Genomic DNA, 17,415 nt, shown 5'->3' on the forward strand with positions numbered 1-17,415 from the left:
AAGCTTCCGGTTTTGTGCCTGAAAGCTAACATCCAGTATGGCTGCGTATTTACCGCGCTCGAAGAACGCGCGATCAATTGCATCATTGCTACTACTTTTAATAAACCTCGGCGCACCTATACTGAATAAACTTGTTATTCCTTTTTGTTACTTTTATTTAGCGTCTTTAATTTCCGCTTATGTTTATCGATCTCATGTTTGTCGTCTTTTGTTTAATTTATAACGTTAAGGCAACATTCGCCTTACCTATTAGGTGAGCTAGTCAGCCCGCGGCGGATTCTGATAATTAGCTTTTCGATAATTTTATTGCGTCTTGCGAATTGATGTGTGAAAGACCATGTCTGGCGCCAAATTTTCGATTTTCACGTAATTATATTTTTGATTTTCGGCATGCGCAAAATTTCCAATACCCCGTTTTTACACGGTGCGTTATCTTTTCTCTGTTTCCTTTCCTTCTTTTCTTTTCAACGATCATCCTCCGTTTGGCGAATTAACTCCTGTTTATCAGCGCAATCCGTGCGATACAAAGAGAAAGACGTTAAACGCACTCGTTGTTTGGCTATAAAAGAGGGAATAATCAATGCAGTACATAGTCATGACGACTATTAAAGCACAATACATTCATTCGATGCAAAACAAAAATAATTTTATGGATGCAATGCTGACCCTATGTTGGGTGACAAAAATTTTTGTTTTGTCCCTCTTCCATTTTTTCCTCTATCTCGTCTTAAAATTTTATATAGAGGAAAATAGGATAAAATTAAGTGGATAGATCAAACCGGGTATATATTTTTATTTTTCGTAATAACTACTATTTTTGGCTAACTCGTGTTATTAGTAGTAGATTGATGCCATCATTATTTTAAGATGAACTGTATGTGCACACAATATTTTATTTTTGAGAGAAGTTCAAAATTTTTGGACCAAAAAGGATTGATATCGTGATAATAATCGAGTCGGAAACAAAGTATCTGTTTTGATAATTGCAGTATTGTAGTATCTATACATATTATAGAGAATATCGCTCTAGTTTTGATTGTCACTTTATATTACGCCGGAATATAAAGCCGTCGTGTTTGTCATTTTCCTCGTATTAGGGTAAAATCGGATACCTACATATATAAATCTTATATCTCATGTAAGAAAAAAGAAGAAGCTGTTATCTTGAGTTTGTCTTTCTACGAAAAGCAACAGGAAACAAACACGCAGAAAAAGAAACTACTAAAAGAAGCTTTTTGAAACCCTTAAAGTTAAAAAATTAAATAAAAAAGTCCTGCAGCAATGTAGAACAAGAAGATATCTTTATTTGTGATTTTTGACAATAAAATACATCTTTATATTGTCTTTTGATTAAAATAAATCTCAATTTTGTAATTACACGATGTTTTTAAATGTGTACCCGATTTTACCTTATCGGTAGAGCAAAGTTTTACCGGGTATTTTGATTTCTCTAAGAAATTGTATTATCCTTGGTAAATTTTTTTTTTTAGCAACTAGTCTCTTTTTCTCATAGTTTAAGGTAAAAATTAGCAACGGTCAGCAAAATTTTTTCTCTGATTTTATATAGGAAGACAAATCCAAAAAAAATACCCGGTCTTACTCTACTTTCCTATACAGGGTATTCGGAATCAATTGCATCATTCATCGTACGTAGATAGAACGGATTGAACTGAATAAGGAAGTCTTTTACTATTTTGCGATTTTCATAATTATTGAGAAATTAATTAAAAAAGATTGACTAATTCACATAAGTATACGCGCACGGCGAGATAGGCTCAGAGAGTTTATGAGTCATGGTTTTCCCGTCAGGTCTTAGGGCGAATGCTGAGACAGAGGCTTGGGGAGTCCTCTTTGAAGATGCCGGGTCCATGGTATATATCCCCCCCCCCTCTCCTTGTCCGAAAATTTCCTTGTGAATGATGAATTATTACCGCAAGCCAGGCGAGGAGCAGAAGACAAATGTTAGGATAAGAAGATTTATCGGAGTCGATTGGGACCTGAGTATTGATGTTCGGTAACCTGTAGTGGTAGCTCAGGATAGAACAAGAAACCAGTTTGGTGCCCTGGAATCGACGCTGGACGATATTCTTCGAAGATGAAGAGGATTTGATGGCAGTGTTCTACGGATTCCTAGAGGGGCCTGCAAGTATGGTGCTCGGTAACCTGTAGCGGTAGCTCAGGGTAGAGCAGGAAGCCATTGGGGTACCCTGGAGTCAATGTCTTGGAAGAGATGGATAATGGTCAACCCATGAGCTTGAGCCTATTTTAGATTGTCGGGACGACAATCTTGTAGAAGAGGGGGGCAGTGTTACGTTCACCTTCTGTTTATCCGTCCCTACGTGTCGCCTCTGGTGGTGTGCTGTACTGCCTTCAGGAGATGATTCCCTAATGCGTTGCTGAGGAAGATGTTATTATAGCTATAGTATAGTATTATATAGTATAGTATTATAGTATAGTATTATATAGTATAGTATTATAGTATTATAGTATAGTATTATATACTATAGTATTATAGTATATGACAACAGCTGACATTTTGATGTTTTGAGCCGCCAACTTAATCTCGCGACGGATTTGATTCCGTGTGGACATTTCCGTTACTGATCCTGCTTTCCTTATATACGAGATTATCAGTTTCGCGTTGTTGTTCTATGTTCTGTATTTTGTGTTGGATTAAAGTTTGTTTCCTATAAACAGTGTTATTATTTATGACGTGAGCGTGTGTGCCGATTGAGTTGTGCGCGATTCGATTATTCTCGAAGTCGACGCGCGGACGCAACATTTTGCGTTACCACTCAAAAGTTTGCGGTCGCTAGATGCGCGATGAAATTTTTGGACGAACGCTCTATAAATGACAATAGTTATGAGCAGTAAATAATGATGAGTTCGCGTTTTAGTCTAGTAACCATACATTAATAGTCTGTTCCTTTTTACTGTGCGCTTATACTCACGCAAATTGATCGATCTTTTTCAATTAATTTCTCAATAATTATTACGAAAATCGCAAAATGACTTTCTTATTCTGTTTAACCCGTTCTATTTGCACACGACGGGTGTTTGACGCCGAATATCCTGTATGTACAAAGTGTCCCATAATTCACATACTGTAATGCGATATTTGGCGCGCGGAGAAGCGGTGAGAGAAGTGTTCTACACGTACGTAGCCTTCATAGTCCTCCCTTCCACGTCCCTCCCACCGCTTCACCGCGCGCCTAATATCACATTACAGTAGGACATCTCTTCTCCTCGCACTTATATAAGGCGCGGATTGGCCTATCTTTTTTAATTAATTTCTTATTAATTATCATGAAAATCGCAAAACAGTACATGACTTTCCTATCCAGTTTAACATACTTTATATGCACATAAGAAATGATCCGTAAATTATGGGACACCCTGTATATAAATATAGAGTTTTTTAAATCATTCTTCTGTAGTGATTGGTTTAAACAATGCAATAGAAGTAAAATTTTTTAGTGGAATAATTAACATGCAAGATGAACATCAAAAATTAGCTAAAGCATTAATAGCATAAATGAACAGTATTTTTAAAAAGCTTTACCGTCGATAGCCGAAAAAAATACTTTTTTGTACATTTGAAACTACTTCTCAAAACCTATAGAATGTACTACAACCATTTTGATCTTATTTGAAAGATAATTTAATTCTCTAACTTTTGTTTCAGTAATTTTTGTTAAAAAACGCATACTTTCCCTGATATTTATAAATATGTAAAATAACTATAATTTAGAGAGAGTTTTTGGGCGTTATCTTTTTAAGGAATCATTTTTTGATCCATATTTATCGCAAACTTTTTGTTCAGAATCAAATTCCTATAATAAAATTTTAGTCTGACCGAAAAGTTTAGGCCCATCCTATATGTATATATATATACATTTATAAGATTTTGTAAAGTATATGTCTATATTATGTATAAATACATTTTAAGTATACCTTTTTACTTTTTTACACAAACGATGATTTTATATTTTAATCAATTACTTACATCAATGTTACAACAGAAAATATGTTACATAAAAAAATAATAAAAAGTACATAAAATAAAAAAAAAACTTTTTTAGTGAAAAACATTATTTTTATTAAAAATCTTTTATATTGCAATATATTATATTGAAAAATGATTCTTTTTTTATCAGTAATAAATATCTCTTTTTTATTAAAAAAAATTTTATATTATTAAATTTTATATTATATTAATAATTATATAATTGTTTTATATTATTAATTAATTTTATATTATTAATTTTATATTATTATTATATTATAAATTTTATAAATTTTAAATATAAATTTTATATTATTATATTATTAATTTATATTATTAAATTCTTTGCTATAAAAGATATTTGTAGTCGTATAAATATTATTGAAATTGCTTAAAATTTATTATTAAAATTCTTTTTTATCTAAAATTAAAAATTAATGCTTCAATTTCAGCTTAATTGATATACGATGAACATATTTCTCACCTTTACATGGACAAAAACCTTTGCAAGCAATATGGACGGAAGTATGGTGAATGCAGTTATGGTATTCGAGACGGCATGGCGAACTGTATGTACGATTGTCGTTTCCGCAAAGAAACGTAGGCTTCACCACGGGACATTCTTGGCACCTGTAACACAAGAAAAACGAGCATTTTAAATGCCTGATTGTCGATACACGTATCTAAATATCAATGTAAAATAAAAGTTCATTTACACTTATTCGTATTTCCGCAACCATATTATATTTTATATTATTCTAACAAAATCGGACATGACTATAATATTTATACATATCCAGATTGCATTTAGTTTTAATAAAATATGTTATTAAAAAAAAGACGCTTAAGTTCTTTTGTCAACCCCTGTGAAGCTTCCTATATAAATACTGATATTGATTATTAACTGCAATGTTTCTTATCCTGACAAGGAATTCATCTTACCGCTTAAAATACTCTACAACTGCAATCCTATAATAAGAAGCTTCAATATAGTAAAATAAGCATTAGAATAGTGATACGCTTTAATCTATTTTCATTTCTATTTATTGGTTCCGTATCCATTCCACCGTTTCAGCAAGATCGGATATTAAAGTCTATTTACACTTAAAAGTATTTTTCAAGAATTTAATCAACCATATAATTTTACTTACCATAATCATAAATATTATTTTACAAGTAAATATTTAAGTTTATTACAAAACATCATTTTATTTAAAAAAAAATACAATTTTCACATATACAAGGTGTCTGATAATAATCGCCCCATCCGTCGTGTGCAGATAGAGCGGGTTAAACTGAGTAAAAGAGTTCTGTACCATTTTGCGATTTTCGCAATAATTATTGAGAAATTAATTAAAAAAGATCAGCCAATGCACACGAATATTAGCGCGTTGCGAGAAAGGAAGGCTCATGAGGCATGGCGGTTACTAGGCATGCCGTGAAATGAAGGAGGGGCGAGAGGAGCAGCAACGTTTACATACGAGCGTTGCGTAATGAATTCTCATAAATATAAGTTATTATTATGCTATTATATTATACTATCATATTCACACCTTGCGGTAGATAGCAAGGCGCATTTTTTTTTTTTTTGAAGTAGTATCCCAATAAGGATATCATTCAGTCTAATCCACTCTTATATTTAATGTAATAATTGTTCGAAGTGTCTTCCTCATTCACATAAATAGAGTTCGAATAATATTACGCGTCGCACAATACGCCATTTCAAGGAGATGGTATTAAAATAAAAACTGCGAGAATCGCTTCTGTATTATTACGCTTGTGTTTGATTAAATTTTTAATATGACTTCATACAAAATAATCATGCACATTTAGATCTGGCAATCGCGCCGACTAAATGTATTGAGTCACCTCGATCCATCTATTCGGATGATACGCATTTAAAAATTTGCGTATTTTACGAGAAATGCGCAAAAGCCCCGTCTTGTTAGTGAATAAGCTCTTCTCTTACGCGGAGAAGAACATTCTCGAGCGAAGCTGATAATTCATTTTGAAGAAAATGTAGGCATATTTCCCCATTTAAGCGTGGCGAAATTAAGGACCGATCTGAAAATAGCCAAAAAAAATGATTTATTAAAAAAAAGCAAAAAAAATTGCTTAATTTACTACTAAGTAAATTTATTACTTACGATTTGGTTCGCTGGTATTTCCGCTCATGCGTTTATCGCCCAGATATTGAAATGTTGCGGAAGATGTACGTTTTCTTCCCACAATAAGAAATTATGGTTATTAAACATACTTTTCAGTGTAAAGATGATTTTGTCTGTCCATAGAATGTCGCGGAAAAAATCTTTTCATCGAGCGAAAAACTCTGTGTGTGTTTCGCTGACAGCTAATATATTTTTTTTTTAGATAACGCGAGAGAACATTAAATGAAAATAATAAAAAATACTTTCACAAAAATAAATGTACTGTTCTTGATCAAAAATTATTGCACTCGTTGATAATGATACGGATCCAATCCATTCTGCTGTAGAATATGGTGCACTATATATCGCGAGAGACCAAGCATCTTATAATTAGCCACGGTGTATCAGAAGTTCTCCTCGAATGTTTTCAGGATTCTCTCCTCTTCATTCATATGATAATGCAGCGTTTGGTCGATTCAAAGGAAAACTCCTGTTTCTCTGACGCGTCGGATACATCTCAAAATTATCTTATGGTTGCTCGGGAAATCGTTTCGCGTAAAGATGAGCCACAGCACAATTTTCTCTGGTTACTCCATATATGATAATTATCTTTTATGGTCAAAATGTAATTAAAGAAGAGTATAAGTAACAATTCATAGCTTTTTTTCAAAAATCAAATTATAAGCATTTGAATCAAGTAAATGTTTGTAAAAGTTCAACAGTATTCATTTGTTATAAATTTATTTTCTCTTGTTATTTATTGCCGCGAGAGATCGAATATCCAAACCACACGACGCACGCTGTTCAACAAGTTGGTGCTCAGGATCCAACATGTATGTGTCGTGAAAAATCTTTTGAGAAATTGTTAAGAAATGGCGGGATATACTACAAGAGAGTATCTCGACATAATTATCGCATACGAAGCAGTTGGAGAAAACGCTCATGCTGCGGCTCGTCTTTACGCGAAGCGATTCCCTGAGCGTGAGCGATATTCCGACCATAAGATAATTTTGGGATGTATCCGACGCGCTCAAGAGACAGGAAATCTTCTATTGGATCGGCGAAATGCTGATGTAGACGAAGAGGAGAGAATCCTGAGAGTGTTCGAAGAAAACTCCCAGAACAACATGCGTCGTGTGGCTTGGCTGCTCGGTCTCTCGCGATACGTGATGCACCGTCTACGGCAGGACGAATTGTACTCGTATCATTATCAACGAGTGCAACAACTTTTGGCGAGAGATCTAGAAGAGCGTATACATTTTTGTGAAAGTATTTCTAGTATTTTTATTTTAATCTTTCCGCAGTATTAAAAAAAAGCAAATATTAATCAAATATAAATGTTGGAAACACACATAGGATTTCTTACTCAGTGTCGGAGAAATGATTTTTTCCCCAATCACATTTTATGATCAGACGAAGCCACCTTTACACCGAACGGTGTGTTTAATAGTCGGAATTTTTTAATATGGACGGAAGAAAACTCGCACGCCATTCAGCAGCGTATGTTTCAATATCGCTGGACAATAAACGTATGGGCGAGAATAACAGCAAATCGAATCGTAAGTAATAAATTTACTTAAATTAAAGAATTTTCTTTGGCAGCTTTAACTAACTTTCCCTCGACGATTTTCAAATCGGTCCTTACTTCCTACCGCCACGCTTAAATAGAAAAATATAAATTTTCTCCAAAATGAATTACCAGTTCTGCTCGAAGATATTCCTCTCCATCTAAGAACAGAACTCACTTAACAAGACGGGGCTCCTGCGCATTTTTCGTGTGAAGTACTCGAATTTTTAAATCCGCATTATCCAAATAGATAGATGGGTCGAGATAGCCTAATCATTTGACCGGCGCGATCGCCAGATCCCAATGTGCTCGACTTTTGTATGGGATTATATCAAAAATTTAGTCGAGTACAGGCGTGATGCTACGGAAGTTGAAATACAAGAAGCGAATCTTGCAGCTTTTAACATCATCATCCTGGAAATGTATCGCGTATCGCGCATCGTATCACGCGATATTTATCGACGATAGCTCTTCAATGATTATTTTCCAAACTATTGTGACTCCAAAACGATAACTAAATGAAATTGTTTTAAAAGAATCTCTTACTAAATATCTGAAATATTGATATTTATAAGAGTTTATGTACTTATTAAGCTTTACACAGAAATTACATCTTTGTGAAAAATTTTTTTTTCAAATTTTGATGCCAATGTGTTCAGAAATGTTCTAAAAGTCGAATAAACATATTTTTATAAAATGTTCATATGTGTGTATGTATGAATATGTATATGTGCATAAAAATAAAGTGGTTGCTCTAATTTTCGAAAATTTTGAGATAACAGGCTAAATTTTTTTATATGAATAGAGTATCATCAAAGGTTGATTGATATTGTACTAGGATTGGTGAAGAGGTTTATTTTTTATAAAATTTTGAATTTTTCTGAAACGGTGTTCTAACTTTCGCAAATTTTTAGATATCGGTCTAAATATTTTAATATGAAATAGAGTATCATTAAAGGATGATTGGTATTGAATTTGATTAGAATTGCTGGAATGGTTTATTTTTTATAAAATTTTAAATTTTTTGATAAATGTTTGTGCACTAACTTCTGCAAATTTTTGAAATATTAGACTAAATTGTTTTACATGAATAGGAGCGAATCATTCCATGCAGACGTGTTTGTAATTACGATTAATGATATTATAAAAGGAAGGAAATAAAAGTATGAAGAAGCAATGTGCAAGTTTCTAATTTGCACAATTTTTTACTTGTTTTATTTGTATTTATTATTGTATATATATTATTCAAAAAAATTTTTTTAATCAATATTTGTAAGGTGAAATAATATAAGAGATAATTATCGAAAATTTCTGGAAACAAGTAAAAAATTGTGCTTGCAAAATTAGAAGTTTGCACATTGCTTTTTAATAATTTTATTTCCTTTTATAATATCAATAATCTTTTTTCAAAAAAATTCAAAATTTTATAAAAAGTGATCTCTTCCACCAATTCTCATCAAATTCAATACTAATCATTCTTTAATGATATTCTATTCATGTAAAAATATTTAGCCCGATATCTCAAAATTTATGGAAGTTAAAGCATGCACAGACATTTATTAAAAAATTCAAAATTTCATAAAAAATAAATCTTTTCACCAATTTACATCAAATTCAATCTATCCTATTAACTAATGATAAATCCTGATGATAGATCCTCAATAAATCCTACTAATTAATGATTTTTTAATGATATTCTATTTATAAAAAAAAATTTAGATATCACTAATATCTCAAAATTTGCAAAAATTAGAACACCTTTTTATTGAAAAATTCTAAATTTTATAAACAATAAACTTCTTTACCGATCCTAGTCAAGTACAATACTAACCAATCTTTAATGATACTTTATTCATATAAAAAAATTTAGTCCGTTACCTCAAAATTTACGGAAGTTAGAGCAATCACGTTCTTTTTGTGCACATACACATATACGGACTTTTTTAAAAATATGTTTTTTCGACGTTTTAAATCATTCTGAATAGTTTGGCATCAAAGTTTGACAAAAAAAATTTTTCACAAAAACAAAGCTCTATAAAAGCAAAAAGAATAACAACAAGTGGCCAATCTGCTATAAAATTAAATAAATAAAAAACGAAGACAAATTAAGCTTCTTGAATAATTTCTTAAAAGAACGCGATACTGTTTCTAATGTAACAAGCAAATGTGGAAACACAAGAGATTCCATTTGACAATGCAAATGATAGTAATCATGGCTAAAACATTTTGTAATGAAGATAACGAAATTACATAGGAAACATTTGATCATACAAAATGTAATTCCATGTCTTTAATTAGGCAACAAAGCAAGCAAAAAAGATCAAAAATTCAGAGAGTGTTGCATTTATTTTAATAAATATATAATAAAGAAAAATAAAAAAGACATTTTACAAACTGTTACACTCTGTTGACGCTTTTTTTAATGAACTTGCTCCCATTCTTAAAAATTTCAATCCATATTCCCTTAATGAAGCAAAAAGCAAAATTTTTTTAATTGTCCAGGATATTGAACTAAATGAAATAATCCAACAAAAACAATAGCAAGCAAATAATAATAGATATTATTAGAGCACTCTTGATTATTATTCTGCAACACCATCATCTCCTAACATCATCTCCCATCTCCAATCTCCCATCCATCATCTCCCATATTATCACCGCCATCTTCATCATCGATGCATACATCATTACATTTCCCAATACCTGTATTATGTTCATATCAACATTTTCTCAACATTTTACTTTCCCTACTTCAACTTCAAATTTGTTACAACAATCTCAACCAAATATGCAATATAATTCTTCAGAAGCATCAAAATAGTAATATATATATATATATATTAATATTTCCTTAAATATTGAGAAAATCACAAAATGGTACAGGACTTTTCTATTCAGAATATATACACCCTGTATATATATATATATATATATATATATATATATATACAGGGTGTCCGATAATTCTCGGACCCTTTAAGGGAAGGTAGAGGGTGTTATTCTGAATAGAAAAGTCCTGTACCATTTTGTGATTTTCTCAATATTTAAGAAAATATTCATTTTAAAAGATCAGTCAACAAGGTGCCGCGAAAAGCTCGCGGCGTGAAGATGCCTCCCACTATCAATTAATACTCAGTCCGCGGCGAAGTAATGGGAGGAGCGGTTTGCGAGCGGGCTTCGCTATGGCAACCGAAAGAATTACACACATAATGCGCGCTCCATTTTATGTATGTGATCTTTTCAGTTGTCAGTATGTACGAGCGGCGTAGAGAAATTTTAAAAATAAATAATAAATATTAAATAAAAATAATGAATATGACATAGAGAGAATTTTCTCTTAGAATTTACCGTGAAAAATATGATAATCATGAGACAATATAATATAAAAGATGAGATAAAAGAATTTTTCTGATTGGTATTTATCTCAATAAAAATAATATTATTTATTACAATAAAATATAAAATTTGTTTGATTAATATGTTGCAGTTTAGTACAAGTAATCAAACAAATGTTATATTTTATTTTAATAGATATTATTATTTTTATAGAGATAAATACCAAACAGAAAAATTCTCATAAAACTTTTTTCATATCATATTGTTTCATGATTATCATGATTTTTCAGAGTAAATTCTAAGAGAAAATTTTCTCAGCGTAGAAGCAGAAATAATCTTAAAATAATAAAACCGAAAGAATCATGATATACAAATTTCAATTCGATTATAAGGGGCTCTTAATAAGAGTGCAAGAGTTTAAAAGCCTTATTTAAATTTGTATATCAGGATTCTTTCGATTTTATTGTTATGAAATAATTAATTTTTATTCCAAGCACTCAATATTTATTTCCAATTTTTATATCGTTCTCTGAATCTAAGAGTAAGTTGCTGAATCTTGTGCATCAATTATACTCTCTCTCTCTCTCTCTCTCTTTTTTTCTCTCTCTCATACACACACACACAACAGAAAATGTGCTATCGTTTCTGCACCCGCCTTGCGGTAGATAGCATGGCACATTTTTTTTAAAGTGGTATTCCCAATAGGTCTAATCCACTCTCATATTTTAATGCAAAAATTGTTCGTAGTGCCTTCCTCGTTCTTGTAGACAGAGTTCGGCCCTTCGAATAATATTGCGCGTCGCGCGATACGCCATTTTCGGCGTATCGCGCGACACGCAATATTATATATTGATAGTATTGAAAGCTGCGAGAATTGCTTCTCGCATTTCCGCTTCTGTACCATCACGCCTTTGTTCTATTAAATTTTTTATGTGTCCCCACACAAAATAGTCCAAAACATTAAAGTCCGGTGATCGCGCCGGTCAAATGATTGTGCCACCTCGACCCATCCATCTATCCGGATAATGCGCGTTTAAAAAGTTGCGAGTTTGTCGCGAAAAATGTGCAGGCGCCCCGTCATGTTGCAAAATCAATTGTTGTCTTCCGCGGAGGGGAATATCTTCCAACAATTCTGGTAACTGATGTTCCAAAAAATTTGTGTAAACTTCACCAGTTAAGTGGGGCGGTAGGAAATAAGGACCGATCTGAAAATTGCCGAAATAAGAGATTATCAAAACTGCAAAAGAAAATTATTTACAATTTGTAAATTTATTACTTACAATTCTATTCGCAGTTATTTCTGTCCATACATTTATCGGTATTGGAAAGCGTGTTGCCGAATAGCGCGCGGATTTTCTTCGGCCCATAATAAATAATTATGGCTTTTATTAAAAACACCGTTGGGCGTAAACGTTGCTTCGTCCATAATATGTGGTCGAGAAAAGAATCGTCTCGCCGACATTGTGCAAGAAATCCTGTGCATGTTTCGCCAATTATTAATATTTGTTAAAAATAACACAAAAATACATTAAATAAATGAATAAAAATACATGCGCAAAAATTAATGCGTGGTTCCTGGTCTCTCGGCAAAAGTTGCTGAACACGTTGGAAATGATATGGATGCAATCCATTTTGGCGCAAAGTACGATGCACCAAGTGTCACGAGAGATCAAGTGTCTCAGCTGAACGGCGCATACTATTTTGCGGATTTTCCTCTATCGCTGCAAGAATTCTTTCTTCATCGTCCACATCATTTTACACGGGTGCACCAGCAGTATGGCGATTTGGAATTAGAACTCCTTATTCTCTCGCCCGTTGAACGCATCTTAATATTACATTGGGATTAGGATGTCGTTCACACTCAGGAAATTGCTCCGCGTAAAAATCAGCCGCAGCACGTGCATTTTTCCTGGCTATTCCGTACATAATAATCATATTCGTATATTCGGATGCCGTATAACTCATTTTGAAAAAAAATTTCTTATAAAACGTATACATAGGAGACTAAGCAACTACTAAAGTAAAGAAATAAAATAATTAAAAAATTGAACGTTAATTTTTGCTTTTTATTTGTTCCGATGTTTGTGCGGTTTTGCTTTACATAAAGCGATTCCGCATATGTAACAGAAAAGACATCTCAGCGATGTTATACATCTCAGCATAATTTTATACGCTTGCATTCGATCACATGCCGATATACTTTGATGCTACAAAACATCTAATCGGCGAATACTAATACAAATTCTTAAACTTTTCTTTTTAATTTCTTTTTCAGATTTATTTTTTAATACACTTGATATAATAAAAATTAATTATACATTGCTGTTATTTCTCAATTTTCTGATCAATTATGTAGAAATAAAGTATATTGCAGTGGATTATACGGAAATAATGATCGCGTACGGAATAGCCAAAAAAAAGCTTGCCGCTGTTCGTTTGTACACGGAGCAATACTCCGAGCGTGAAAGCTATCCTATAATCACAGATTAATTTTGAAATGCATACAACGCGCAAAAAAGTCAAGAGTATTGATATCAAATTGTGAAATTGCTGGTGCATCAATGCAGAATGATGTAAACGATGAAAAAAAAATTCTTGTAACGAAAAGAAGAAAATCCGCAAAATAGTATGCACCGTTCAGCTGAGACACTTGGTCTCTCGCGACACTTGATGCATCGTACTTTGCGCCAAAATGGATTGTATCCATATCATTTCCAACGTGTCCAGCAACTTTTGCCGAGAGACCAGGAACCAAGCATTAATTTTTGCGCAGGTATTTTTATTTATTTATTTAATGTATTTTTGTGTTATTTTTAACAAACAATAATTGGCGAAACATGCACAGGATTTCTTGCACAATGTCGACGATTCTTTTCCCGCCCTCATATTATGGACCGACGAAGCAACGTTTACGCCCAACGGTGTTTTTAATAAAAGCCATAATTATTTATTATGGGCCGAAGAAAATCCGCGCGCTATTCGGCAACACGCTTTCCAATATCGTTGAGCGATAAATGTATGGACAGAAATAACTGCGAATAGAATTGTAAGTAATAAATTTACAAATTGTAAATAATTTAAATAATTTTCTTTTGCAGTTTTGATAATCTCTTATTTCGGCAATTTTCAGATCGGTCCTTATTTCCTACCGCCCTACTTAACTGGTGAAGTTTACACAAATTTTTTGGAACATCAGTTACCAGAATTGTTGGAAGATATTCCCCTCCGCGGAAGACAATTGATTTTGCAACATGACGGGGCGCCTGCACATTTTTCGCGACAAGCTCGCAACTTTTTAAACGCACATTATCCGGATAGGTGGATGGGTCGAGGTGGCACAATCATCTGATCAGCGCGATCACCGGACCTTAATGTTTTGAATTATTTTGTGTGGGGGCACATAAAAAATTTAGTAGAACAGAGGCGTAATGGTACAGAAGCGGAAATGCGAGAAGCAATTCTCGCAGCTTTCAATACTATCACGCCGAAAATGGCGTATCGCGCGACGCGCAATATTATTCGAAAGGCCGAATTCTGTCTACAAGAACGAGGAAGGCACTTCGAACAATTTTTGCATTAAAATATGAGAGTGGATTAAGATCTATTGGGGATACCACTTTAAAAAAAATGCGCCATACTATCTATCGCAAGGTGGTGCGAAAACGATAGCACATTTTCTGTTGTGTGTGTGTGTGTGTGTGTGTGTGTGTATGAGAGAGAGAAAAAAAGAGAGAGAGAGAGAGAGAGAGTATAATTGATGCACAAGATTCAGCAACTTACTCTTAGATTCAGAGAACGATATAAAAAATTGGAAATAAATATTGAGTGCTTGGAATAAAAATTAATTATTTCATAACAATAAAATCGAAAGAATCCTGATATACAAATTTAAATAAGGCTTTTAAACTCTTGCACTCTTATTAAGAGCCCCTTATAATCGAATTGAAATTTGTATATCACGATTCTTTCGGTTTTATTATTTTAAGATTATTTCTGCTTCTACGCTGAGAGAATTTTCTCTTAGAATTTACTCTGAAAAATCATGATAATCATGAAACAATATGATATGAAAAATGTTTTATGAAAATTTTTCTGTTTGGTATTTATCTCTATAAAAATAATAATATCTATTAAAATAAAATATAAAATATGTTTGATTACTTGTACTAAACTGCATAGTAATATATTAATCAAACATATTTTATATTCTATTGTAATAGATAATATTATTTTTATTGAGATAAATACTAAGCAGAAAAATTCTTTTATCTCATCTTTTATATCATATTGTCTCATGATTATCATATTTTTCACGGTAAATTCTAAGAGAAAATTTTCTCTATATCATATTCATTATTTTATAATTTTTATTTAATATTTATTATTTATTTTTAAAATTTCTCTACGTCGCTCGTACATACTGACATCTGAAAAAATCACATACATAAAATGGAGCGCGCATTATGTATGTAATTCTTTCGGTTGCCATAGCGAAGCTCGCAAATCGCTCCTCCCATTGCTTCGCCGCGGACCGAGTATCAATTGACAGTGGGAGGCATTTTCGCGCCGCGAGCTTTTCGCAGCACTTCGTTGGCTGATCTTTTAAAATTAATATTTTCTTAAATATTGAAAAAATCACAAAATGGTACAGGACTTTTCTATTCAGAATAACACCCTCTACTTTCCCTTAAAGGGTGATCCACGAATTATCGGACACCCTGTATATATATATATATATATATATATATATATATATATATATATATATACACGAGATTTCAGAGCTGAGTAAACTTATGAGGCTGAGACCGAGTTAAGATCCGTTGAAAATTCTCTTTAGGAAAGAGTGGGCCATATAGCATGGCACGATATTTTAGATAAAAGAACGGAAGAGGTAATCATTCCTATATTATCAACATGGATGGACTGCCTTCATGGGAGTGTGTCATTTGACATATGATGTCACGCCATTTCTGTTTTGGCCAATATCTATTTAGAATTGCCGAGACGGATAGTATGATATGTTCTCATTACGAGGGTGGAGAATCAGACTCTGCAGAACATATTCTCCAAAGTTATGCTACATGGATTGCGGAAAGGGAGAAACTCGAGAGGCAACACGGAGAGCATCCATCTTGATAGCGAGTCGTTAAAGAATCCAAGAAAATCTGTCGCAATTTTCCGGTTCACTGATAAGAAGAAAAAATGTGAAGAAAGAAAGAAAAGGAGAGATGCCAACAGTCTGCATCAAACGAGACATCGTTCTTGAATCCGCTCCGTCTACCGTGCTTGAATTGAAAACTGGCTGCAACGTCCGTGAACTGGCGGCATTAGCGCGCGAATATGAATGAGGAAAAGACTTGAACTCTTCATAGGAAGACCTTGCGCGCGGAACGAATACAGCCAGATTGATCATGCTAATCGAATAATTAATCTCCATAGTGAACGATTTTAATGTGGACGAGCTGGATAATAAAGCATATGCATTGTCAGGAAGACTATTCAGTTGTCATACTGTGATACAAGTTTTTTCCACGCTAGTATTTTTCAGAGGATATCTCAATGCTCGTGACGACGCCTGCCATTTGTCCAATGAGACTGGCTTTCAAGTACTGAAGTTTCTGAGTTGGAGTAAGCCTCTCCACGTCATGGACCAACAACTTGAATAAGTCTTGAAACCTTTCTACACTCGCTATCGAATGTTGGTAGATTGATCTTAGGAAGCTGTAACTGTTTTAGCTGAACTTGCATCAATCTTTTGCTCCTTCAAATCCAAAATCTTTGTGGCTGACAGCAAAAATGAAATGCAGGATGTAGTTGATTATGTAGTTGGCTTCTGTCACGGTGTAGATATCCTGTTTCATGTACTCTAAAGTCTCCACTTATTCATACTACAGGATGACATCGTTTGTATTCAAAAACCACATCCAATATGATACTTGAAGCGGGTAGTGAAACATGCATGCATCATTTTTTCTTTTTTCATCCTATTGAGGTTCTTCAAAAATCGTTTGATGTATCTGGCAGTAATTAGTTATTTCCTAATTGATAATATCGATCGCAAAGTACTAGGCGATGAAGTCGGTTGTGGAACAAAGCGCGGAATCGGTGGTTAGGCATAGCTGAGTGAAGCTCGCGCGTAGGTGTCATGTACGATGGATGAAGCAAGCGCGGAGCGCGGTTGACACAATCCATTGTCCGTTCGCCTTCAGCCATCCCTCTAGCGATGACCATTTGCGTGAATTAGTGAGATTAAGCAATAAATCGTTACTTACTGTTTGTAAAGTCCGATTTGTATTCAAGAATCCGTCTCGCAAGGATCCGGCAAGGATCAAAAATGTTGTTCAAAAAAGAAAAGA

At 33.4% G+C, this 17,415-nt stretch overlaps 1 protein-coding gene across 3 annotated transcripts in view; it reads right to left on the reverse strand.

Moving 5' to 3' along the window:
• Positions 1–17,415, reverse strand: part of LOC126852992 (proteoglycan Cow) — a 335,529-nt gene that overhangs the window by 137,745 nt on the left and 180,369 nt on the right. For all 3 annotated transcript variants that reach the window (XM_050598350.1, XM_050598351.1, XM_050598352.1), the window contains exon 5: positions 4,491–4,636. In XM_050598350.1, coding sequence (XP_050454307.1) covers positions 4,491–4,636 — 146 coding nt within the window. The remainder of the gene's footprint in view (positions 1–4,490; positions 4,637–17,415) is intronic.

The sequence above is a fragment of the Cataglyphis hispanica genome, chromosome 11, assembly GCF_021464435.1.
Source record: "Cataglyphis hispanica isolate Lineage 1 chromosome 11, ULB_Chis1_1.0, whole genome shotgun sequence".
Lineage (NCBI taxonomy): Eukaryota > Metazoa > Arthropoda > Insecta > Hymenoptera > Formicidae > Cataglyphis > Cataglyphis hispanica.